This window comes from Melanerpes formicivorus, unplaced genomic scaffold (assembly GCF_026170545.1).
Source record: "Melanerpes formicivorus ecotype bairdi unplaced genomic scaffold, bMelFor1.0.p_v2 SCAF_8, whole genome shotgun sequence".
Classification (NCBI taxonomy): Eukaryota; Metazoa; Chordata; class Aves; order Piciformes; family Picidae; genus Melanerpes; species Melanerpes formicivorus.
In genome coordinates, this window is record NW_027142360.1 from 7,612,119 (window position 1) to 7,639,684 (window position 27,566).

Consider the following 27,566-nt stretch of genomic DNA (forward strand, 5'->3'; position numbering starts at 1 on the left):
GTATCTCAGTAAAAGTAAATATATAGAAGCTATAACCAAATACAAATGTTCTTCGTCACTAGCCTGTGTTTCCCAGGGTGCATTTGATTTAGGCTGTTGATCTCAGCCTCTCACGTAGTATGTAAGCATCCTAAGATGGGAATCAGAGGGAGGAGGAGAGGAATTAAATATTATTGTTGTTCCTGTTCTATGGTTCTTATATAACTCTGCATGATGAGATAACTAAGCAGACTATCAATTCTTTCTATGTTTAATGTCACCAGTTGTGTAAATACATATCTTGTCAAGCCTCCCAGCCTACTGTGTGCAGTTCTTTTACAGTAGAAGAAAAAAATGTGTGTTCCAGAAAGGGTAAAGATGAATCCTCTAAGTCTAGCTTTTGGCAGAGCAATACAGATTTGCTTTCAAAGAAAAAAGTATTGAACTGACAGGAAAAAAAAACCACCAAAAAGTCTTGATTATCTGCTAGTTACTGAATAAATCTTGATTATTTGCACTGAATTCAAGCATGCCATAAGTCACAAAGAAACATTTCATAGCGTGAAAGTCAGGAGAGGAGAGATGACACAGAAGTTGCCCTGTAGCAGATTCTGTAGTTAGAAAATCTGCAACTTTTCCTGCATCACTCCTAGATTTCCAGTCACAACCCTTCAAATAAGGTATATGATTAGCAATCCTGTATTCTTCCAGCCCCAGTTCACTAAACCAGCAAGACCAGGTCTTCTTGTAGCTTCAAATGGTTTGGGAAGAGTAATAGAGCTTACATGTTCCTTCCCCCAGTTGCTTCCGTGTCCAACTAATTTCCCATAAGAAGTCAAAAAATGTGGTTTGGGGTTGTGGTTTGGTTTTTTTTTGCAGTGGGCCAGTGTTTCTTGTTAAAAAACAAAACCACAAAACACACAAACAAACAAAAAAGATTAAGAAAACCAACTTCTTACTTCATCGCAGGTTATAGGAGTTTGGGCCGATGGAAACATCCAGTGAGTATTTGTGTAGGTAGAGCTTGGTCTGCCAAAGCAGCAAGGTGTTTGTACAGTTAAAACAATGTTACATGCTTTTTTCTTTCAGAACACTTTATTTTTTTCCCCCCATTTTCTTTCAAGTTCAGCTGGGACTAGGCTTTAAAAAGCTGTCTTCTGCCTTGCATATCATCTCATCACTCGAATGTGAGGCAGTGAGGAGAAATGTGGAGCCTTACGGGCCCAGTGGATCTCTCTAGGGAAGTCACAGGCCTCATGAGATCTACATCCCTGCAAATAGCTGGCGTTTGATGATTATCATTTAAGAAAACAATGATAAATACAATTCTCATTCTTTACGGAAGTATTTGGCCTCTTCTAGTGCGCAGTTATAACCTGAAGGCTGAAAGCATCCACCCATCCTGTTGCAGGGTACCACCCTTTGTTCCCTGCACACAGGGACACCCGCACCCTATTTTCCTTCAGTGACCAGTGTCTTCAGGGTTTGCCAAGAGGATCTGGGCCCCTCAGTTTAGGAAAGATGTTGACTTGCTGGAATGTGTCCAGAGAAGGGCAATAAAGCTGGTGAGCCATAAGCCCTATGAGGAGAGGCTGAGGGAGCTGGGGTTGCTTAGCCTAGAGAGGAGAAGGCTCAGGGGAGACCTTCTTGCTGTCTACAACTACCTGAAGGGAGGTTGTAGCCAGGTGGGGGTTGGTCTCTTCTCCCAGGTAACCAGCACCAGAACAAGAGGACACAGCCTCAAGCTGCACCAGGGGAGGTTTAGGCTGGGTGTTAGGAAGAAATTCTTCATACAGAGAGTGATTGCCCACTGGAATGGGCTGCGCAGGGAGGTGGTGGAGTCACCATCACTAGAGGTGTTTGGGAAGAGACTGGATGGGGTGCTTGGTGCCATGGTTTAGTTGACTAGATGGTGTTGGATGATGGCTGAACTCAATGATCTCGAAGGTCTCTTCCAACCTGGTCTATTCTATTCTATTCTGAGATGCAACATGTGTTTCAGTGGGCTAAAGCATGTCACCCAGAGAAAGGACACACTACTCGTAACAACAATGCAGTGCTCTTCCAGGCCTCTTCCAGCCGCCTGTGGAGCTCTTCCAGTGCCTAAAGGGTTACTGGGTATCTGCCTTGGTGGTTGCAGCAAAGAAGTCAACAAGACTGATTTTTTTGTGTACACTGAGAACTTCTGGCACTTCTGGCTTTTGTAAGGAGCCATTTAAAGAGAATATAAATTTAACTTATTTCAAGTCAACTTTTAAGCATCTTTGTGCTGTCAGAACAATATAATGAAGACCTCTTTGCATAAATAAAGTGAATAGGCCTCAGCACTGAAGAAAATCCAGCTTTGGAGTGCCTGCATTGTAAATATTTTTGCTAAATACAGCACTAATGCCTCACAAATAGCAGTTCAGCCAGCAGATAAATGCTGTTTTCCTTGTCAGATTTTGAGTTGTCTCAGTATTGCATACTTATTGCTCCTAACTTCTGCTGTTGTGGCTTTTTACTGTGTCAAATGATGCTTGTTTGCACTCTGGGTTTGCAGCACTGACTCCTGGAACAGCTCAATTCTGATGACAATCACAAAGAGCAGGTCCTTCTCCACCTCCTACACCATGCCTTCTACCAACCACCTGAATGCCAAAAGGCAGAGCCGGCAAGGTGAGTGAGCATCTGTCCAACTGTCAGGATTATTTAGCTCCTTCCCCATGACTAGCACATGCAGCTGCTTTTGGTCTCTATCCAGTCTGTGTCTTTTCTTGTTTTTCCACCAATATAAATATCACTATTTCTTTTATTTAAAAAAAAAACAATAACAGTAGCTTAAAATACTGCAGTGATGCTTTTGTAAATGTTTTGACTTTTGTGATTTGTAGAGCTGGTCATGACATGATGCAGTAAGTGCAATACTAAATTATACTATGATTTATATCCTTGTAATTCCCTGCCCTACACCAGGGATGAGAACAGCATGTTTTGTGTAGCATTTGTTAGATCAACTGTGTGTATTGCCTTACAGGCTTCCTGAAGCACCACAACCTACATAATGCCATGCAGAGCTGTAGGCAGCAACTGACCTGTCCTATGCAAACGCATCCATGACGAAGTCATTGTGACTCAGAGATATATCTCTGTCTGTTATTCAAAAAGTCCAAGTAGTTCTTTCTTATTTTTTAGAGAGGATGAAATATAGATCTTTTTACTCAGCTTTTTGGGCCTTTAAAACGTCCTGTTTGGACTGAGGGAAAGAAATGGAGAAGGCAGCTTCATTACTGATAATGGCAACCATGAAGCAGTCTTAATCCACAGTCAACAAGGTTCTCGTCTCTGCAAAATTACAGAATATTGTAATATTTACTCATGCTTTAACTTGCAATTCAAAATGATCACCAGGCCTTCCTTTTTTAAATCAGTCCAGTTCCAAACTTGAAATAATGTTGAGATAATGTTACTCAGAGATACTGGCTGCCTAGGCATCAGATGGAAATTGATAGATGCCTGAAGCCTGACATCTGAAAAGTCAGAGAAGCCCAGCTTAGAGATGGGTTTGAAGATGTGGCTGCACAATTATTCTGCATATCTAGCACTGTCACATTTCATCTGCTTCTCTAAGTGAAGAGTTTATTTAATCTCCTCTTGTACCAAAGCCGCTTCCTTATACCACAGTGAAGATTAAGTAACACAATATTGCCTTAAAAGGTAATAGACATATAGGCAAATGGGTAAAATTGAACCTGGAAAATGATAAAGGTCTAGTACCAAGAATCCAGGAATTTGTTTTAGAACAAAGCAAACCCAGCACAGATTTGTGATTTTCAGAGATTCAGAGATTAATTTGAAAGCAGAGTGTTTGTGCATAGTGTTTTATATTTGGAAAACAAGATTTATTAACCCCCAGCAGTCAATTTTGCGTTTAGTCTCTTAGGCTTTCAGAAAGTGTCAATAGTCATCTCTGTTGCCCAAATACCTGAGCTCCCAACTGATGGAAGGAGAGCACCATTCTATCACAACCAATTCCTAGGGGCATTGATAGGAGTAAAAAGTTTGACTCAGTGTTTTATCCACAGAATTGATACTTCGATGGTTTAGACTGTTTACGAGTAATTTTAGTTATGATTTTTTTCATGTTCCAACCAAAGAATTGCTTCAATTTTCACTCAATAATAAAAATCAATTATTTTTTTTATACCAACTCCTTTGGCAGTATATAATAATTCTTAGTACAAGCTGATGTAGCCAAAATCTGTGAATTTACAAAGTATGTCTTTAGTTGTGCATGAAAACATTAGGGACTGAAAATGCTGCTACCTACACCTGTCAGGGCAAAATGCTGAGGGAAACTCAAGTGTTTCCCTGTGTAATTTTGCATCACATTGAAGTTACTATTTCTTCAACATTGCACATGCGTAAAACTTCTGTAGAACCTAAAAATGCATTTCATTTTTGGTTGCCTGTCCTGGAAAATTAACTCTTTACAAAATCCCACAACCAAATGTATTTCAAGAGACAGGAGCAGTAGAAAGTCAGCTGTAATTAGAAACATTATTGTTAAAAGTGCTGTTTAAATTCCCAGGGCTTGCTTTAAATTGCTGAAAGGTGACCATTTATATTGCATTCTCTAACGGTCCTGAAGATGCCTGGTAACATGTAGCTGAAAGATGGATAATAATCCCAACTCAATTCCCTCTTCAACTAACAGACTGTGAAATGCTTTTAAAGATTTTTGTTGGATGGAAAGCAGATCTCTCTAAGGATTAGTATGTGTGAAACAAAGGCTTTCTGTATTTTAAAGCAATTTCCATATGTCACAGTCATCTGATAACTTTTTAATTGCTCTGTAGGCTGTAGGTTTCTGGCCTCAAGACTAGTGTAATATATTTGTTGCATTGAACTAAAGCATTAATGCATATCACATGTCTCCTGATGAAATACCCTAATCAAACTTAGATGTTTAATAGTTCAAAGTTACAGTCTAGTAACTGTTAGAGGTTATTCTTAACTCTGATTTGTCAACAGTAACTCATATTTTTACCTCATATCATAGTAAGTTATTGGGAAAAAACACTGGAACTGTACACATATGTCCTGCAAGGTTAGTATTTCTTAAACTTAGATCAACATAGTGCCTTATTCTAAGATAATTTTTGTGTCTGGAATCCATTTAGATAGTAGGCACACTTCAAACATAAACCCAGTTAAAGTTCCTAAGCTCTTCGTGTCTTTTGGCTTTGGAAATGAACATAGTAAATGAACTGATTCTGAGTTCCTAAAAGCTTATGAACAGGAGGTAAGTCAGCCTACATGCATTTCCTTTTAAGATAATGTTTTCACCTCTACACTTTCTTGTGAAAGGGACCTTTCTGTCTGAGACTAGAAGATGTAAAGTGGATTCAAAAAGAAGGCAGTACTGAGCTGGGTGATGCATTTCATCCTGGCAGGGGTGCTTAGACAGAATAAGGGAGAGGGAGCTACATCTTGCTAGTACTTGCACATGTGAATGTTGGCAGTTTCTAATACACTGGCTCAGGAGTACAATGCCATGTGGTACAGGTAATGTTTGCAAGTAAGCAGCAGATAATGAAAAATAAACTCAAGCAGCACAAGACTAATGCCAAAACCTGTGAGGAATGCACAAATGGCACCATTAGGGTTCTGAGGCAAAGGAGGCATTAAGTACCTCAGCCTTTTCCTCATCCTTAGTCACAATGTTGCCCTCTGCATCCAGTAAAGGATTAGAGGTTCTCCCTAGTCCTCCTTTTGTTGTTATTTCATAGAGGCATTTGTTATTGGTTTTTACAGCAATAGTTAGATTGAGTTCCAGTTGGGCTCTGACCCTTCTAATTTTTTCCCTGCATAGCTTCACTGCATTGTTGTAGTCTTCTTGAGTGGCCCATCCCCTTTTCCAAAGGCATAAACTCTCCTTTTGTCCCTGATTTCCAGCTGAAGCTCTCCAGGCTGGCCTTCTTCCCTGCTTCCTGTCTTTTGGCATATGGGGACAGCCTGCTCCTGTGCTTTTAACATTTCCTTCTTGAAGAGCACCCAGCCTTCCTCAGCTGCCTTGTCCTTCAGGATGGCCTCCAAAGGGACACTGACAGTCTTCTGAAACAGGCTGTCCTATGGAAGTCCAAGGCGACAGATTTGCTAACCCTCCTCCTTACTTCTGCAAGGATCAACAGCTCTATTATTTCATGGTCACTAAGCCCAAGATGGCCTCCAACTGTTACATTTCCTACAAGTCCTTTTCTGTTAACAAGCGGCAGGTCCATCTTAATACCAATAGTCATGCTATGAACACATGCCTTTCATTTCACACCTGCTAGATAGTGCATCCTATGCAACAGGGAGAATATGCTTCATATTTTGAAGCAGATCTTCAGCGGGTAGTGGTGGCTGATATCAGTGGAGTTTCATCTCTGTGTGACAGCATTGGCCTTGGCTCCTAGTAGAGGAGGGTTTTCTCTTATCTTCCTATTTGGAAGCTATGCTGGTATCCTCTCAAGAGGAGTATTACTGTGCAGTCAACTCATGCAATCATCTGTCACTTCTGTTAATTGATGAGACTCTTTTCTCTTGCCAGGTGTCCCACCAAATATTTCACCTCTCACCTCCCCGTGCCATTCACCAATTCAGGGGACACCTGCCACAAGTCCTACTGGAAAAGTATCTTCTGTGTCATTTCCAGATTCTACTGATACTGACACCAAGAAAAGCTTAAAGCCACACAAAGTCTTAACTTCTACTCAGAGTGCACCTAGCTTGTCAGACCCTATTATCAGACCCTCTGTCATCTGCAGCAGGTAAGATAGTAACATGGCATGCATTGGAATCAGTTCATTTTGTTCTCACAAAGAAGTTCTTTTGGCCAACACAAACATTTTTGTGATTTGCTGTGGTATTTTTGGTTGATGTTTCACCATATCCAAACAGTTCTGAGTTCATGAGTGATTGTGTAGATTGATGTTACAAAGCACTTTTGCAATGCAAGATGGTTGACTGCTTTTTCGCTTTTATTCATGTCAGATGCAGAGTCTGGTTCATAAAGCCTTTGCCAAAACCTTGCAGTTCTCAAAGTAGGATTTCATGTTAACAATTTGTGTTTCTCACACCATGCCCTTAACATCAACAGTCACTTTCGTGTCACAGGCCAAGTCTTTCATGCAAGGCATCTGACGTTTGATTAAAAAAATCTTAGGGTTTAAAAGCTGCTGACCTTTTGGTAAAGGTATGGCAACAATGCCTGAAGTCTGTGTAATACTGAACTCTCTCTCAGAAGGAGTAGGTCCTGTCCTTCCCCAGCAGATTCAGATTATGTGGCACTGGGATTTTTATCAGAAATCCTCTGCAGCCAGGTTCTTTCTCCTGCTAGGAATTACAGTAACACAGTTTAATTTTACACTTTCAAGTAGCCCAGTGGTAGAACAGGCAGTCCTGCTCTGTAAAATCAACATTTTGGAAAGAAAGTTGCTCTGCTTGTCTTCTTGAATAGGACTCAGTTGCTAAATGAGGTTACTGGAGTTTGCAATTCAGAGTAGTGGGAAGCACTGGTATTTAGAAGGCTGTTCCAGTGCAGTTTCAAGGATATCTTGAGAAGCTGCTTTTGGTCATCGTAAGGAGTGATTTGTGATTGTTGGCTAGCCAGTGGGCAGCATGCCATCTGAGACTGGGGTGAATGTTAGCAAGTTTTCCTCCTTTTTATGAGGGAACAAGTCCTGATGCTGGGGGAAGGCTGTTTAACCTTAGGCTGTTTTGCCTTAGGCTGTTTAGCCTTAGGGTAAACCCCAGATGGTGTGTCCTCCAGCAATAGAATCACCTCACCCTTGACCTCCAGTGCCCCATACTTGTTTTCCAAGGGCGGTGGGAAAGGTGAGGGGAGGCAAGGAGGTTTTACTTTGCATCTCTTTAGAGCAACCTGTGTCCATTCCCCACTGCTTTTTGGATAACCAGCCTCTGCTGGGGGAGCCTGGAGAGCCTGGTTACCCAAGTTCATCTCCCTTCTGCATTCCCTTACAGCTCTAAGTCTACCAATCCTTCAGTTCAGCCACCAGGTTAAGCAGATAGTCGATCTTGGTGAGGGGTTTGGAACACAAGCCCTATGAGGAGAGACTGAGGGAGCTGGGGTTGCTTAGCCTGGAGAAGAGGAGGCTCAGGGGTGACCTCATTGCCCTCTACAACTACCTGAAGGGAGGTTGTAGCCAGGCGGATGTTGGTCTCTTCTCCCAGGCAACCAGCACCAAAACAAGAGGACACAGTCTCAAGCTGCACCAGGGGAGGTTTAGACTGGAGGTTAGGAAGAAATTCCACAGAGAGAGAGTGATTGCCCATGGGAATGGGCTGCCCAGGGAGGTGGTGGAGTCACCATCATTGGAGGTGTTTAGGAGGAGACTTGATGAAGTGCTTGGTTGCATGGTTTAGTTGATTAGGTGGTGGTGGATGATAGGTTGGATGCGATGATCTCGAAGGTCTTTTCCAGCCTGGTTTATTCTATCTTTCTATTCTATTCTTCTGTCTTTGGAAATATTTTATTTGCTTCTAGCTTCAGTCATGTGGCTTTGGATGTGTCTCAGTATGTTTGTGCAGGTCTAGGAAGTGGGTGTGAGAAAGTGAAAACTGAAATGGCAAGTTTGCTCAAGGGAGTCATCCTCACTGGACTTCAGACTAGGATTCTAGCAGGCTTGTAAGGTGTTACCTAGGTGACCAAATAGAAATGTAAGCGCTTTTAAAAGTTTTCCAAAGGTATTCAAAACTGGGGCTTGCAGGGATTCATTTGAATGGAAAACTCTATTACACATAAAAGATACACCATAAATATGCTGCTGTTTAATATTGCTCCTGTGAAACTTTAAACAGTGCCTACATATTATTACTTTAAGTGCTGCCAGTGATTGCTGGAAGCCTTCTTTTAAAGGCTATCTAGGTTGCATAGCATGTTTAGCTTCTTAATTTCCTTAGACTGTGTAAACATTACAGATTTGCTGGCACAAACTTTGCTGATTGTTTGGGAAAAAAAGGAAAAAAACAACCCATTATTTAAACTAATAGTCACTGCTCCTTTAATATCTATTGAAAAATCACAAGCACTCCAACATTTCTAGCCATTAGTATACAGAGATGTCCTATCCACAGAAGCAAGATGGACCACGAGTACATAAATAGTGCACCCCTTCGTAATATAAGCACAGTAAAAAAATCAAACAATACAAAACCAGCAAAAAAACCACAAAGCAAACCAAAACAAAATTAACTGCCTGAGACAAGCCAAGAGAGTTAAATTATCAAACACTGGAAATAAATCTCTCAATGTTTGAGCTTTCACGTGGTCTGGTCTTCATTGTGTACGATCCTCTACATTTCCTACCTCCAATAAAAAAGCCTTGCTAGGAAACAATACCAAGCCAGCAAACGACTGTCACTACCAAACTAATCCCTTCCCCAACAGAAACAACAGGGGAAATGATCTCTTGGTATGAGTTGATTGTTTTAAATCAGTGGCCTCAAGACACAGTTTTCCTGTGCTTTTTTTTCTTTCTTAATTATTACAAACTGAAATGTGGTAGGGCAGCAAAGTTTGAAAATCACATTGAACAAGAATACATGCCAGGCAATGCTGTTAAAAGAACTTGTAGGAGGTTTGTGGGAGAAAATGTGAAACAATCCCATGATTAAGAAGTACATTTTAATGCCTGTGCATGAAGGGAGTTGAGTTAGAGTTGCATGGGCACGTTTACTTCTGACGTAGAACAGATTTCAAGCATTCTGCTAGGTAACTCAGGGATTTTAATACTGGTGTATGTGGGCCATGCATATTCAATGTTTTATGTGGACCATACATATTAAATCAGTGTGAGTTTGCATATGTTCTAGAAATAAAGAAGCACTCTCATAGTGACGCAAAAGCCTTGTAGCATTGCAACCAATCAAAGGCTCTCTTTCTCCCTTACTGTGTCCGGTTCTGGGCCACTCAGTTTAGGAAGGACATCGAGACACTTGAACGTGTCCAGAGAAGGGCAACAAGGCTGGGGAGAGATCTCGAGCACAAGCCCTACAAGGAGAGGCTGAGGGAGCTGGGATTGTTTAGCCTGGAGAAGAGGAGGCTCAGGGGAGACCTCATTGCCCTCTATAACTACTTGAAAGATGGTTGTAGCCAGGAAGGGGTTGGTCTCTTCTCTCTAGCAACCAGCACCAGAACAAGAGGACACAGTCTCAAGCTGCAGCAGGGGAAGTTTAGGCTCGAGGTGAGGAGAAAGTTCTTCACCAAGAGAGTTGTTCGCCATTGGAATGGGCTGCCCAGGGAGGTGGTGGAGTCACCATCCCTGGAGGTGTTCAAGAGGGGATTGGATGTGGCACTTGGTGCCATGGTCTAGTCATGAGGCCTGTGGTGACAGGTTGGACTCGATGATCCTTGAGGTCTCTTCCAACCTTGGTGATACTGTGATACATTTTTGGCTTCTTAGTATTAACCTTATGGAACCACAAGGAGTATGGGAGAAAGAAAGTAATATTTGGTTTTCATCTCTTTTTATAAACCTCAGTGATGCAAGATTTATTTGCTTGGCTATGCATTATAAGTATCATTGTATACAGATTTGGTTTTTTATTTACAGTTCTCACAGGAATTCATAATGTTTGCAGGGCATTACCAAACCCCAGAATAAAGATAAGTGTAGGATCCTGCGTCTGGGTAGGAATAACAATAGGCACCAGTACAGGTTAGGGGCTGCCCTTCTGGAAAGCATCTCCATAGAGAAAGCCCTTGGAGTCCTAGTGGAGAGCAAGTTCTCCATGGGACAGCAATGTGCTATTGTGGCCAAGAGTGCCAGTGGTATCCTGGACTGCATCAAGAAAAGTGTGGTCAGCAGGTCTACGGTCCCCCTCTACTCTGCCCTGGTGAGACCACACCTGGAATAAAATGTGTCAGATTTTGGTTCCCCAGTTCAAGGGGGACAGAGACATGGTGGAGAGAGTCCTACAGAGAGCCATGAGGATGATTAGGAGACCTGAGCATCTCCCCTATGAAGAGAGACTGAGAGACATGGGGAGGTTTAGTCTGGAGAAAAGAGAATCAGTGTCTGAGGGGTGGGTGTCAAGTGGAGGAGGCCAAGCTCTTTTTGGTGTTGTGCAGTAATAAGACAAGGGCCAATGGATACAAACTTGAATGTAGGTTTCACCACAACATGAGGAGAAACTTCTTTACAATGAAGCTAACAGAGCCCTGGAACAGGCTGCCCTGGGAGGTTGTGGAGTTTCCTTCTCTGAAGACTTTCACAACCCACCTGGATGCATTCCTGTGCGGACTACCCTAAGTGATCCTGCTTTGGCAGGGGGGTTGGACTTGATGATCTCTGGAATTTCCTTCCAATCTCTAGTGTTCACTGATTCTAGGAGTCTATAACAGTCTTTGGGTGGTTCAGTCAAAAGCCAGCTGGCATAGGATTTCAGCCATTGTTGTATGGCAAGCTTCTAGTACAAGGTTGGACTAATCAAAATAATTTTGTGATAGTTACATATGAGATATGCCACAAAATGCTGACTCAAACCAGATAAAGAAATGTTAAAGCATCTGTTTTTCATGGCTAGATTTTACAGTGCTATATGAAGCTTCAGATTGGTTAAGTTCTCTCAAGATTTTCATGATACATGATTGTTCCTTCATGTCTCAGACTCAGTCGTATTGGGTCATTGTAATTTGAAATGTTGCAGCTGGTATTGAATTCACATTTAGGGCTTAAAGGGAATCCCACACAGGGAATAAATCATTTTTATAGAAGGGAAGAGCTTGTCATTTGGAAAGGCCAAGATGTTGTGATCCCTCCCACAATGTCTTTCTGTCCTGGGAATGATGAAGCAAGCTCTGACTTCTAGTTTCACTGCTAAATGTCTGGATGCCAGATCATTCACCTCCTGTTCTGTCAAAAACACCCCTGTGGTTCTGATCTCTTTGGTATCTTGTCATTCAAGTAAGAGCAGGACACCTTTTTGCCCTCTTTAAGGTGACCATATTCAGATTTGGAGCAAGAAAAGGAGAGCAAAGCCACATGATGACTGTTTTCAAATTCAATTATATAGGATTGTATGCCACTCTGGCACATTGTCATCATTTTAATTCATGTTTATAGGGCAGCTGTAATATAAAACCAGGGGATATTGTTTGGTTGGTTTTTTTGGTACTGATAAACTTCAAGAATAAAAAATTAATTATTTAAATCACCTGATGTAGGCTTACTGTTGGCAAAACAAATTTAAGGGTGGTGGCCAGTTAATACAAGGTTTTTCTGGGTTTGGTTTGGTTTGGTTTTTATTACATTCCTGACTTCCAATACAACTTGTCTTCTGGAGAGTGCACCCTGTACCATGGTTTATACTGTATGACATAATCTTACACTGTCAGCAGGACACCATTTTACATAAGACTGGCTAATGCACAGGGTTCTTTATATTGTGCATGTTTCTTGATGTATTTCAGCTGTGGCAGACCTTATAACCAAATAGAAGCTGGTGATGGGACACTAGATAGAAATGATGGTACCACACACACCCTGAACAGAACAGGTAATTCTTTGTCCATCATAAAACTCCTCAACCCTTAAAACTCAATCATCGTTCACTGAAAGGACAGATATTTCTGCAGGTGAGACAGTAGAAGATGTCTTTGAGGCTCCTTTCCTTTTTGTATGTATATCATCTGCAAAATACTGATGAAGAATAGGATTAAAATATAAAGGAAATATGGTTTGCCTCACCTAGCCAATTCGGCTCAAATAATGGTCCTCAAAGTCCTTCTCTCTTCAATCCCAGATCCCATTTTTTACACTCTGCAGGGTACATGCTTTTAATGCCTTTGCACAGATTGTCTGACTCTGGACCCAGCCAAGCAGCACATATGTATTATGAGTCAGAGATCCTGTTCCTTTGATTCAGAAGGTCACAGGATGACTGTCATGCCATCCTCACTGTTCAGGCAACAAGGTTTGCGATTTTTGTTGTAGATGATCCTGCGCAAGCCACTTCTGACTACGAGACCAACAACAGTGACAGCAGCGATATTGTACAGAATGATGATGAGACAGATTGCTCCAAAGAGCAGACGCGGAAGGGATCCGTCTGTAGGACATACACCCCTGAGACCATCATTCTTCATCCCTTGATACCACCTGAGGTAGCTTGTTTAAGTTCCACTTGCACAAGTGACTGAGCATATAATGATACTGGGCGGGGGGATGGGGGGTAAACATCAAAACAACAACAGTAAAAAACCCCACCACAAACCAACAAAAATCTCAAAACCCCACCAAAAAAGACCCAAACAACCCTAGGGCTGTGTAAAGATCATGACCATGGTTTTAAGCAACAATTGTGGCAGGCTTTTACCTTGCAGCAGGAGGAATGACTTTCAAGAATCCAAAGGGTCCATTGAACCGTGTGAGAGCTGCTAAGAACTGGCCATTTGTGAAACACTAGCAGTCTGTTTTGATGAATAAACTCAATATTCTGAATCTGGCATTAGGCATTTCTGAAATGTTTGGCTTCTGTGTTTGTGTTGCCTTTAAAGGGAATGAATTGGAAGGAAGAGAAATCATCTTCTCAGACTACCAGCATGATCTATCATCTTCCTATTCAGCTACTTCAGCTTCTCAGTGGCCTTGCAATCTTGGCTAATCCATTCGGTGGTCCTTATTTTAAAACAAATTAACACTTGTCTGCATGATATTATTGTTGGTGTATGAGAACATGGCAGTCCTGATCTTCTCATGTCTACTGTATTTAACTGTAAGCTTCCACAGCCTGTTGTACAACTGACTTAATAAATGTAAGTTGGCATGAGCTCTTGAAAAATTTATTGTAATCTGTTGGAGCTGGACATGCTGAGAGAAGGCATTTTTTCTGCAGATGTTTTGGCATTTCTCTCTACAGTTTCTTAGTAATCATGAAATTCAAGGAAATATACAGGGAGAAATGTGGAAGGAGGGTCATAATCTATCTTTTATTTGCAGACCTTAAAAAGCAGGTAGTTTCAGTTTAAGAGGTAAGGGTCTTCATCATCTGGACTGAGCCCCATTAGCCATGTTAGACTGTAATAAGTGGGTCCTGAGGTGGAAGCAGAAACTGAGTGCTTTTCCCTCAGTACTGCAGCAAATTATACAATGAAGACGACAGACTCCCTTGGAAATGAATGAATTATTCCCATGAATGAACAAGGGAATGTGTCTCATGGATAAGTTCAGAGACTGATGTTTCTTCTTCAGAATTTCCTATTCATTCATGTGAAACAAATTATAAAGGAGAGCAACTAGCTGCAGGGCTGGTAAAAATGGGGACATCTCTCTGAGCTGAGTAAAGTGCCATCTACTTACAGATGATGCTGATGTGACCCTAGCTTTTAAGAGCATACATTTTAGCACAAGTTGCTTTGCAGAACTAAAATCCCTCTTTATTCTCATTTCTGGCATAGGACAAGCCTGTACTTGCTCCTGAACCTCTGGTGATGGACAACTTGGATCCTCTGATGGAGCAGCTAAATAGTTGGAACTTCCCAATCTTTGATTTGGTGGAAAAAATTGGAAAGAAATGTGGTCGTATTCTCAGTCAGGTAAGAAGGATATCTTATCTGGACTAATGACAGATTCAGGCAAAGTAGTGTTAGGATTCATTGTCCTTACAAGCTGCTCATCCAATGAATTGTGATCCCTGCTCCCTAATTCAGAAATGGTAACATTAACTCTCATTACATTCCTTACTTTTAAACTTCTCTGTTTAAAAGTGTGAATGGAAAAACCACACGCCTAGTTTGCCTTCTGCTCTCTGCCATGGAGTTTACATGAACCTTGCTGAATGCACTCTTCAGTCTGCAGGAAGTGTTGCCACCCTTTCCTAAGTTCTTTGTGAAAGAATTTCTCATGGAGTTCATCATGGGAGAGATAAGCAGTGAATATATTCAGCTGATGCAAGAAATACGTCACTTGTGTTCTCTTGTACTGGAGATTTCAGTCAGGCAGTGCAAGTAGGCAAGGAAGTCAGGGAAAAAGAAGTCCTCACTATATTCCCTCAGCTTTAAACACTTAGCACTTTGATAGTAAATTCATATCATAGGGAAGACTAATTTACTATGAATCTGGATGTGAGAGCACTAGTCTTTCTTTCAGCTAGAGGTTTTTCATCCCCTTCTGCAGTTACTGATACAACCCATCTCCACCCAAGATGATTAGTATCACTTCCATAATCACCTTCCTGACTAAGCTTTCTTCTCTGCTATGCTCCTTTTCCTGGCACACTGACAAATCAGCCATTTTTACTTAACTATTGAAGTCTATTAAACTGGAGAGGCAATTATTATTACTTAGGATGGAAAGGTGGGGAGGAGGGGGGTGGAAATAAAAGAGGCTCTGACTCATCAGTATCACTTTACAAGGCATTGTGTAGTGATGAATGCTGGAAAGAAGAGATTGTGTTAATTGATATCATGTGGGCCAATTAACACTCCCCACAAACACAGAGGTTAGTGTGTCAGGCACATCTTGGTGCTGCAAGCTCCAGAGGATTCCATATCAAGTTTTGTTTCCTTGGGGGCTAACTATTATTCAGCAAGATTCAATTATCCAGTGGCAACCAGGAAAACCACAGCATGAATTCACATTTCTTCTGTGGTCTGCCTTTTATTGTTCTGTAGCTTGGCAAGTAACATCTGTGTTTAACCAGCCTGACTGCTCTCTAGGTTAATTTTAAAGACATAGGCCATTATAGCTGGATGTGGATATTGATACAAATTCTGTGATAATTACTGAGACTCTTGAGCAAGGCAGTGAGTGTGTGGTTCAGTTGCTCTTCTAGATCATATTGATCGCTTTGCTTCCTAATAGAATAATAACAGAATGATAAATGAAACATAAGGGGGAAAAAAGAGGTTTTTATAATGGTGTAAACAACAGTTTGGATGAGCCAAAATTTGACTTGCTTTTCCATGGGTACCTCTGTAGGTTTTAAGCACTTTGCCATGTTCCATGAAGCTCTGTACCTCTCAGGACAATTCCCTTGTGACTCTCTCAATTTTCCCTAAAGCTCCACACTCTTCCCCAACATCTGCTTTTTGCACAGGTTCTGAACATGCTACCCATTTTGCAGTACCACAAAATGGAGCTTGTGAAAATACAATAGAGAAGCTTTACTAGATAACACTTGTGATCAAAATTCAACATTTAGAGAAGCTTTGATAGATAATACTTGTGATCAAAATTCAATGTTTTCTGTAACAGTTATTTGTAATAACTCTCACTCCTTAAAAGCTGAATATAGAAAGTTCAACCTTGTTCATTAAATACAGATCCTGTAGTTCTTTCCACTGCCTGCTCAAATCATAGTATCATAGTATCATAGTATCATTCAGGGTTGGAAGGGACCACAAGGATCATCTAGTTCCAACCCCCCTGCCATGGGCAGGGACACTCCACACTAGATCAGGCTGGACAGAGCCTCATCCAGCCTGGGCTTAAACACCTCCAGGGACGGGGCCTCGACCACCTCCCTGGACAACCCATTCCAGGGTCTCACCACTCTCATGGTGAAGAACCTCCTCCTCACATCTAGCCTGAATCTCCCCACCTCCAGCTTCATTCCATTCCCCCTAGTCCTATCACCACCCGAGATCCTGAGAAGTCCTTCCCCAGCCTTCTTGTAGGCCCCCTTCAGATACTGGAAGGTCACAATTAGGTCACCTCAGAGCCTTCTCTTCTGCAGACTGAACAGCCCCAACTCCCTCAGTCTGTCCTCATAGGAGAGGTGCTCCAGCCCTCTGATCATCCTCGTGGCCCTTCTCTGGACCTGTTCCAGCACCTCCATATCCCTCTTGTCATAGGGGCTCCAGAACTGGACGCAGTACTCCAGGTAGGGTCTCACCAGAGCAGAGTAGAGGGGGAGAATCACCTCCCTTGACCTGCTGGCCACACTTCTCCTCATGAAGACCTGGCTAGGAAATTCCCTACTGAAATTAAGATTGCAAACACATAGCTCCACAGCAGCAGAACTTGCTAATTGTAGACTTAGACACAGATGCTCATATTTACTGAACAGCCCCAACTCCCTCAGTCTGTCCTCATAGGAGAGGTGCTCCAGCCCTCTGATCATCCTTGTGGCCCTTCTCTGGACACGTTCCAGCACCTCCACATCCCTCTTGTAATAGGGGCTCCAGAACTGGACACAGTACTCCAGGTGGGGTCTCACCAGGGCTGAGTAGAGGGGGAGGATCACCTCCCTCGACCTGCTAGCCACACTTCTCCTGATGCAGCCCAGGATCTGGTTGGCTTTGTGGGCTGCAAACGGTCCCAACAAATGAATTTTGAAAAAGAGAACTAAAATTAATAATTCTTTTTTTCTCCAGCCAAAAGTATTGTCCTTTTCTTGCATAATTATTAAATCCTGGGATGTTATAAGCAAAAGAAAACAAAAGCTCCAGTGATTTATTCTTGTATTTTGCCATTAAATGGACTCATCCATTAAAAAAAGAGTAAATTAACAAGCTGAATTAACTATGTTTGTCTTGCTGGGTTAAATTTATGAGATAGAGCAAAGAAGCGTTGACACGTGCCTCTAGGGAAGCATTCGGTTTAGAAAGCAAGTGCTGGCTTAGCATCTTTCAAGCTGCTTAAGATGTCTGTTTCTTCTTTTCTAAATGTTAAAATCATTTAGACTTGTAAAAAAAAAAAAAAAAATCAGTCAGCAGCCATAAAAACATCTGTGGAAATTACAGTGGCAAGCACTCCAAAAGTGACACTAACGGATATACACAATAGGGGTTAGAGAGGAATTTTCATACCAACCTCATTGCAGAAAGGAATGACATCTCCAATTGAGTTGGAGCTGTAAAGTTAGACAGTATCTTCACTCACACCTAGAGCCATAGAATAGTTTGGGTTGGAAAGGACCTTAAATGTCATCTTGTTTCAACCCCTCTGCCCCGGACAGGAACACATTTCACCAGACCAGCTTGCTCAAGGCCTCATCCAGCCTGGCCTCAAATGCTTCTGGGGAGGGGGCATCCATGACCTCCCTGGGCAACCTGTTCCAGCATCTTGCTACCCTCACTGTAAAGAATTTCTTCCTAATATTCAGTCTAAATCTACTCTCTTGCAGCTTCAATCCATTCCCCCTCATCCTATCACTTAACACTCTTCTTACAGCTCTTACAAAATTAAATGAAAAAGAAGAGGCTGAAATCCAGGTCTCTGTCTTTCTTTGCTGGGCCCATAGAGGCAAGAGATGCTTGTGGTTCTCCTGTGCTTTCAGTATGCAACCAGTGTCAAAGTGGGGTTGGCATCACTGCAGTGCATGTAAGTTGGTCCCTAGGTAGTACCAAGAGTAATGTTTGGTCATCCTGTCATTATGCATGGCTTCTGCAGAAAGTGCAGCTGTTATATGAAGGAGTGAAGGAAGTCGGTCCTTGGGGGATGTGATATTCCCAGGATCTTCACAGCAGCCCTGGTGAGAAGTGTATGTCAGAGACAGAGAGTGGCTGCTAAGAACTTGACATAAACACACATTTGAAGAAAGCAAATACAAGAGACCAAAAAGGAGTGCAAAGGTGTTGTCTGCAAACAAGCAGGGAACCACTAACCTGAACTTTGCATGTGTCCTCCAACAAGAGCCAGTTATGTGTGCCTGCAACACAGAAGAGAGGAGCTACATGTGAATAACAATCCTCTCTTCCAAAACAGCTTTCATTAGGAATCATCTGGGAGAAGTGCATGGCCTTCTTCAGGCAGCACCACCAGAAGTGTCTGAGTTATGATTCATTCAAGCACTAGCAGTTGTTGCAGAGAAAAGCAGAAAGTGGAGGCTGGATTTAAGAGGCAGTATGGAGCACCCACTGCCAAATGCCTGGCAGCCATTGGATTTTCCCCTGGGCTTGTCCCTGGCAACAGAGACTATACCCTGACTGTGAGGGCACCCCACTCAGCCTGATGCTAAGTCCCATGGAACTCATGAAGCTGTATGTGATTTAGGAGGGGAGGATTTTAAAAGAAGTGATTAAAACCAGTTTGTTCAGAGCAATGAATGAACACAACTTCACAGGTTTTGAGGTTTGGTTGTGTTGGTTTTTTTCCTAATGATCACAGAGAATAATTCCATTTTATTCCAAGGCATTGGACTGAGCTATCATGTGTATCCATCACAGTCAGCCTCACTTCTTTTCAACTGCTTTTCCCACCCCTTGAAGTCCAGGGGGAGAGAAAGCATGCTTTTACTACATGTTTAATGTAAGATACTTCTCTAGCATCAGTAGTGTAGACTGGTGAGGTGTGATCCTGCAAACAAATATTTCTTTATACCTTCTCTTTTCATACAGAGATATTTTGCTGGAAATATGATGCTTTCCATTTAGTGATTTAAGACTAGAGTGTGAAATGCCTCATCCTTACGTAGGTGAAAGTTTGGATCCTGGCTTGTTTACTTCAGCCATGATTCAAGAGAGATATACAGAATTCTGTGCAGTTTCTAGTCCAAATTATGCATGAAGTCCATCTCTTCACTCTGCCTCAGAACAGGAGAATCTCTTGGGGTTTTCAAAGCATGAAGTTTTGGGTTCTACTCAGCCTGCCTTTTATTCTAAGCTCACAGCTTCCAGAGCACTGTAATTCAGTAGTTTCTTAGCTCCTTTGCCACAAAGAACTTTTCACTTTGTGGCCAACAGCCATGACCAGAAAGAGAAATTACCACCAGCAGTGATTTTTTTGACTGCATTGCTAGTGGCACTTTTACAATTATGATAGGAGCAGAAGTAAGAGCTGGGGCCAGCAGCAGAACCCCAACTGTCAAATATCTGTAACTAAAAGGGGCAATGATGTCAGACACCACACTCACCCTGTCTCTGCGTCATCACTGCCTATTGGAATACTTTACCAGAGTTAGTTCACACACAGACCTTTCCTGGTAGGAAATGATTAGGAGGAGAGGTGGGAGGGAAGGTCAATAATGCTGCAAATTCATATCCTTTTTCATTATTCTTACTGTAAAAATCCACAGTGGTAGAATATTTGAGATTTATCTTCATTAAATTTTAGGTGCAGCTACAGATCCTGATTTATATACACACTATGCAGAAAGCAACTGGTATGGAGAGCTGCTTGATTTACATTCAGCTGTAAAATACAAAACATCATTTGTAACTATTTCTGATGGCTCCAGTACTCATCATTCCAAATATGCTTCGCATTTCTTCGCTTTGGGCAGATGGTTACCAGGCAGACGGTATCAAAAGGATAGAATTTAGCTAGCAGCAGTAAATAAGGAAAGACACTGAAAGGTTCCAAATCATGGAAGTGAAAAGGTCAGGCAATAATTTTACTATGATCCAATTATTCTATAGATCAAGTTTAAACTTGTCTTCAAAAGTGTCCATTTTGCAGCAGCTACTGTCTACATTGCTGAGCATTCACCTCTCCTGGACAGCCTCTCAGTCATCTATCACATTCTTCCATCCAATCTATCCTCTCCTGGATGTCTCCTCTCATATTTCTCTGCAGGAACCCTTGCAGCAGCTCTGCTTCCTAAGCCTCTTGCTGCTTCTGAAATCCTGCTGGAGAAGTCACTTGTGCCGTTTCACTCCCAAAAAGTAAAAGGAAATAATGCAAAGGATCCAAAATGTCCTGCACTTTTATCATTCTTTCACTTGCTCTCCCTTTTTCTGAGATTTGATTTGTTTCATGGGTTCTTCTTGAAGAAGTTTGTGGGCATTTTTTTCCTTTTTTTCTTTTTTGCCAAAATACTAAAGACCTCCTGGCCTGCATCAGGAATAGTGTGGCCAGCAGGAGCAGGGAGGTCATTCTGCCTCTGTACTCAGCACTGGTTAGACCACTCCTTGAGTACTGTGCCCAGTTCTGGGCCCCTCAATTTAAGAAGGATATTGAGACACTTGAACATGTCCAGAGAAGGGCAGCGAGGCTGGGGAGAGGTCTGGAGCACAGCCCTGTGTGGAGAGGCTGAGGGAGCTGGGGTTGCTTAGCCTGGAGAAGAGGAGGCTCAGGGAAGACGTTATTGCTCTCTACAACTACCTGAAGGGAGGTTGTAGACACAGGTTGTTGGTCTCTTCTCCCAGGCAGCCAGCACCAGAACAAGAGGAGACACAGTCTCAAGCTGTGCCAGGGGAAGTTTAGGCTTGAGGTGAGGACAAAGATCTTCCCAGTAAGAGTAATTGACCATTGGAATGTGCTGCCCAGGGAGGTGGTTGAGTCACCATCCCTGGAAGGGTTCAAGAGGGGACTGGATGTGGCACTTGGTGCCATGGTTTAGTCATGAGGTCTGTGGTGACAGGTTGGACTTGATGATCTTTGAGGTCTCTTCCAACCCTGGTGATTCTGTGATCTTCCTTTATGTGTGTGTTTTCCTGAGGTACTTGTAAAATCTGGGAGATCCGTGTGCCTGAAAGGAAGAGAATAGTATCTGGAAGAGTGTAAGGAAGGAATGAGGAGGACCATTTGGTACTCACAGGTTGTGTGTTTGGCTATCCACATCCCTGTGGAAATACAGATAGCTGCAGATGTACTTGAGAAAAACTATCAGGAAAGCAGGTTTGCATGGGGTAAAATCATCAGAACGGCTTTTATATTATATGTACTTTTGAGAAGTTTTCTGGTCTGGTTAGCAATGTGTTTTGGTTCTTCTCAGGTATCATACAGGCTTTTTGAAGACATGGGACTCTTTGAAACCTTTAAAATACCAGTGAGGGAATTTATGAACTACTTTCATGCCTTGGAATGTGGATACCGAGAGATTCCTTGTAAGTAAAAATTCCCAGCAGCGCCTAAGTTTGCTTAAGTAGAGTCAGGTAAGTGTTACCTGCCTTGCTTTTAGAAGCTAGGTCAAATCTAGCTGCAGAAGTAGATGAGGCTATACCACTGTTTACATTCTAATTAGAGATCAACAGGGCATGTTTACCTGATGACATTCAAGTAGCAGAAGGCAACCACTGGAGTAAAGGATTGGAGCTGGTAGTGCAGGCTCTTTGTGTAACACTTTGTTTGCAAAGTTTCCTCCATTGCGGACCCCACTGCTTCTCTGTTATTTTCCCTTTCTTGGCTGGTGTGAGACAAATCACGGAACGTGATTCACCTTTCGTAAAACAGCATTTACAGAACTATTTTTCAGCAGTTTTTCATGTTTGTGGTAACGTTTGATTTGTCTGTGCTCTGTTGAATGGTACCCACTAGATGGTGCTGATCTCCCTTTGTTGGAAATATTCTTCAGGTTTACTAACAGAGTAATTTGCTTTGTATCAAAGATCACAACCGAATCCATGCAACTGATGTTCTACATGCTGTTTGGTACCTTACTACTCAGCCCATCCCAGGACTCCCAACTGTGATTAATGATCATGGGTCAGCAAGTGACTCAGGTACATTTAAGTGTTCAAGTGTATATGTTCTCATTTGAAAGGGTGTTTTTCTTTTGCCGTAGAATTCACTGTACAAAAGCCAACAGCTGAAGATTCTACATTCAGAAGTACATTGGGTGGTTAAGGTGTTAACCTGTGTTTATATAGAATTATAGGACTGTTGAGGTTGGAAGAGACCTTTGAGTTCGAGAAGTCCCAGCATCTCACCCAGAGCTCACAATCCCACCACTGCTGCTAGGCTACTGCCACTAAACCACATTGCTCAGCACCACATCCGTGGATGTTTTAAATCCTTCCAGGGATAGTGACTCTGCCTGCTGCCTGGGCAGCCTGTTTAAGTGCCTGAGAACCCTTTCTGGGAAGAAATTGTTCCTAATATCCAATCTGAACCTCATCTGGCACAACTCAAAGCCTTTTGTTCTTGTCCTGTCACACTGAGCATTCTGAGACTGACCCCCACTTGACTCCAACCTCCTTTGAGGTAGTTGTAGAGGGCAATGAGATCTTGCCTTATGTAACTTTGAAGAGAATGGAACAAGTCCTTCAAAACCTAATACTTCATATTTTAATACATTTACTCTGCAGGTCCCTTCCAACCCCTAAGGTTCTGTGGTTTGAGAATGTGTGAATGCAAACCATTGTTGCCACTTGGTTTTTACAATAGCCTTTTTTCTAGGAACTCTCTATTAGTATTGCTTTTCAGCACTGCTCCAGAAGCAGTGTAACTTCTAAATCCTCAAACCTTGCATTGTTTTGCTATAACAAAACCTTTGAGGCATACAGGTTGTGCCATGTACTTGCTGCTGCTTGGCTCTCATTAAGTGTTTCTTTGCCTCTCCTCATTGTCTCCAAAGTAAGAGGCTTTTTACCATTTTGCAACTAGCTCCACTGTAGCAACTAGAGGACCTGTCTGTATTTTGTGAGAGTCCTGAGGGATTTATTGGAAATTCAGGAATTTGTTCTGCAAAAACCACTTCAATTTTTCCTTCTTTCTTTCGACTGTGTTTGTGTGGCACATACATATAATTTTTGAACCTCTTCAGGATGTTTTGGTGGGCTGGTAAATGCTTTTATACCTGAAAAATTGTATTATCAAGAGTTGGTGGAGACTTTTTAGGTGAGGTGAAATGGCTGGAATAAAAGGGGTTGAGTTTTGGGTCTTTTTTGGTGTTTGTTATTTGAAAGACATTGCTCAGCTAAGTGTAAGATAACACTCAAGCAGTTTAAATAAGCAAAGCATTTCCCTCAGTATCCCCTTCTGAAAGACATGTTCAAGCTGCTTCAAGAAGAGGCTGTCAGAAGAGAAGTATTATCAGCAAAATTCCAGATCTAGACCTTTGGATTGGAGAGTGTGCACCATGGGTTTAGTCTTCTGTTATGTGTCACAAATTTACTCCTTTTCCTGCTCTGTTGCTTCTATCTGTTTCAGTAAGTCACTGAAAGAACTGGTAAGGATTTGTGGTTTTTTTCTTTATTTCTACTCAGATTCTGACAGTGGAATCACTCATGGCCATATGGGTTACGTATTTTCAAAGACATACACACCTACAGATGACAGCTATGGATGTCTGGCTGGCAACATCCCTGCTCTTGAATTGATGGCTCTTTATGTAGCTGCAGCCATGCATGATTATGATCATCCAGGAAGGACCAATGCCTTTTTGGTAGCAACGAGTGCTCCTCAGGTAAATACATCTCAAGCAGTGTTGCAGTTCAGTTCGGAAGGTTCTTAGGAACATCTTATCCTTGCCTGTGGCTTCTGTTAAGCACAAGTCTACTAAATATTTTGAAGCAGCTGATCAAAGTGACAGAAGCAATCACTTCTCTTGGGTATTACCAGTAAGAGTCATCTTACACACTCCACCACCCTCAGTAGACCTGTTAAGAAGGGCCGGGCCCAGAGAGTGGTAGTGAACGGTGCCGCATCCAGCTGGAGGCCAGTCACCAGTGGTGTCCCCCAGGGATCAGTGCTGGGCCCTGTCCTCTTCAACATATTCATTGATGATCTGGATGAAGGGGTAGAGTCAGTCATCAGCAAGTTTGCAGATGACACAAAGTTAGGGGCAGATGTTAGTCAGTTAGAGGGTAGAAAGGCTCTGCAGAGGGACCTCGACCGACTGGACAGAAGGGCAGAGTCCAATGGGATGGCATTCAACAAGTCCAAGTGCCGAGTGCTGCACTTTGGCTATGGCAATCCCATGCAGAGCTACAGGCTGGGGTCGGAGTGGCTGGAGAGCTCCCAAACAGAGAGGGACCTGGGTGTGCTGATCGACAGCCACCTGAATATGAGCCAGCAGTGTGCCCAGGTGGCCAGGAGGGCCAATGGCATCCTGGCCTGCATTAGGAATAGTGTGGCCAGCAGGAGCAGGGAGGTCATAGTGCCCCTGTACTCTGCATTGGTTAGGCCGCACCTTGAGTACTGTGTCCAGTTCTGGGCCCCTCAGTTTAAGAAGGACATTGAGACACTTGAACGTGTCCAGAGGAGGGCAACAAGGCTGGGGAGAGGCCTTGACCACAAGCCCTATGAGGAGAGGCTGAGGGAGCTGGGATTGTTTAGCCTGGAGAAGAGGAGGCTCAGGGGTGACCTCATTGCCCTCTACAACTACCTGAAGGGTGGTTGTAGCCAGGAAGGGGTTGGCCTCTTCTCCCAGGCAACCATCACCAGAACAAGGGGACACAGTCTCAAGCTGCGCCAGGGGAGATTTAGACTCGAGGTGAGGAGGAAGTTCTTCACCGAGCGAGTCATTCGGCATTGGAATGGGTTGCCCAGGGAGGTGGTTGAGTCATCAACTCTGGAGGCGTTCAAGGGGAGATTGGACGTGGCACTTGGTGCCATGGTCTGTTCATGGGGTCTGTGCTGATAGGTTGGACTCGATTATCCTCAAGGTCCTTTCCAACCTAAGTGATACTGTGATACTGTGACCTCGACCGACTGGACAGATGAGCAGAGTCCAGTGGGATGGCATACAACAAGTCCAAGTGCCAGGTGCTGCACTTTGGCCACGACAACCCCACGCAGAGCTACAGGCTGGGGTCAGAGTGGCTGGAGAGCTCCCAGAGACAGACCTGGGGGTGCTGATTGACAGCTGCCTAAACATGAGCCAGCAGTGTGCCCAGGTGGCCAAGAAGGCCAACGGCATCCTGGCCTGCATTAGGAATAGTGTGGCCAGCAGGAGCAGGGAAGTCATTGTGCCCCTGGACTCCGCATTGGTAAGGCCACACCTTGAGTACTGTGTCCAGTTCTGGACCCCTCAGTTTAAGAAGGACATTGAGACACTTGAACGTGTCCAGAGAAGGGCAACAAGGCTGGGGAAGGGCCTTGAGCACAAGCCCTATGAGGAGAGGCTGAGGGAGCTGGGATTGTTTAGCCTGGAGAAGAGGAGGCTCAGGGGTGACCTCATTGCCCTCTACAACTACCTGAAAGGTGGTTGTAGCCAGGAAGGGGTTGGTCTCTTCTCCCAGGCAACCAGCACCAGAACAAGGGGACACAGTCTCAAGCTGTGCCAGGGGAAGTTTAGGCTTGAGGTGAGGAGAAAGTTCTTCACCCAGAGAGAGTTGTTCGCCATTGGAATGTGCTGCCCAGGGAGGTGGTAGAGTCACCATCCCTGGAGGTGTTCAAGCGGAGATTGGACATGGCACTTGGTGCCATGGTTTAGTCATGAGGTCTGTGGTGACAGGTTGGACTCGATGATCCTTGAGGTCTCTTCCAACCTTAGCGATACTGTGATACTGTGATACAAGAATGGTACTGATAAAATGCCTCTGAGCTAATGCTCTGCTGACTGATAGGGAATCTGTAACTGTGAAATAAAGAATGATTTCACTATTATTCACAAAATGATCAAAATAAAATGAAAATAACACCTGTAGAGTTGCCAGATACAAGTTAGTTTGTGCATGGTCATAACATATTCTCTGTTGTTCCTATAGAATACGAGCAGCTGCAGTGTTTTATGAATGTATTTTTACACAATGCATCTATCAGGACAGGGGAGTGTGTGCCAAATTAGCTCAGATTTGTAAATGAGGAATTGAGGCTTACCTAAGGTTACACAGAAATTTCTGCCAATCCTGGAAGTTGAATTATGAGTCACCATTTATTGGCTTAATTATGAGATCATTTTTCCTTGCTCTACATAGCTGACCTGTCTAGCTTCAGCATACTGTGCTGGAAAATATCTCAATGGACAAGGGGAGAAAGAAAAAGATAACCTAATGGTGAGAAGAAGTTGGGTAGAGGTGCAGAAATTCTGGATTTACTCCCCAGCTTTGATACAGACTTACTCTCTCATCAAGAGCAGATTGCCTGCACTTACTCTGTATTAGTTCTCTAATACTTGTCAGCCTTGCAACATCTTTGTGTGATCAAGAACCTTGAAAATCTTGCCAGGTATAGAGATTGATGGAAGATGTAAGCTTTCCTTAAATCTGCCTTTAGGAAGTGAATGCTATAGCTATAGCTTTGAAAAATCAATGAGGGAAGTTAAACCCTGGAATGTGTTGTCCAGGGAGGTGGTCGAGGCCCCGTCCCTGGAGGTGTTTAAGCCCAGGCTGGATGAGGCTCTGACCAGCCTGATCTAGTGTGGGGTGTCTCTGCCCATGGCAGAAGGGGCTGGAACTAGATGATCCTTGTGGTCCCTTCCAACCCTGAATGAAACTATGAAACTATGAAATAATTAGCCTTACTAGAGTGTCCCTAGTTTGAAAGTAAATTACTGAGAAAAATTCACATTCTTCTTGATGTTTTGGGAGGTGGTGTTTGAGATTTTTTTTTTTTAATCCTATACCACCTGAATTTTGTAGAACTTTTGTTTGGCATCTCGTTTTTCTCTTCTTCTTCGTGACAAGCAGTGTCAACTTCCAGTAACAACAAAGTGCTGCTGTACTAAAAATCTACCCTCAAGTGACAGGCCTGGGTAGCAGAATGTTTCTGTCTCAAAAGCTATGCTCACTGTGCAGTTAGGCATAATGAGCCTGGATGCACGCCTGTGTGATCTGCTCTAGGTGATCCTGCTCTGGCACTGGGCTTGGATTACTATGATACTATGATTAGATAATCTTTCAAGGTCCCTTCCAACCCCTAACATTCTGTGATTCCGTGAAAATAAAATCATTTCAGCAACCTGTTCTCTGGGGAAAAGAAGAGATTCTGTTCTTTAGGATAGGATTAATTTTTTATTCATCTGTAGGTGACAGAAAAATAGAAATGAAGTGA

General features: G+C 42.9%; 1 protein-coding gene across 1 annotated transcript in view; it reads left to right on the forward strand.

The window, feature by feature from the left end:
- The window catches only part of PDE3A (phosphodiesterase 3A), a 279,933-nt gene that overhangs the window by 236,231 nt on the left and 16,136 nt on the right, over nucleotides 1-27,566 (forward strand). The window contains 8 exon segments of the mRNA XM_068141913.1: nucleotides 2,522-2,637; nucleotides 6,554-6,773; nucleotides 12,437-12,522; nucleotides 12,960-13,129; nucleotides 14,423-14,560; nucleotides 21,625-21,736; nucleotides 22,238-22,351; nucleotides 23,837-24,036. Coding sequence (XP_067998014.1) covers nucleotides 2,522-2,637; nucleotides 6,554-6,773; nucleotides 12,437-12,522; nucleotides 12,960-13,129; nucleotides 14,423-14,560; nucleotides 21,625-21,736; nucleotides 22,238-22,351; nucleotides 23,837-24,036 — 1,156 coding nt within the window.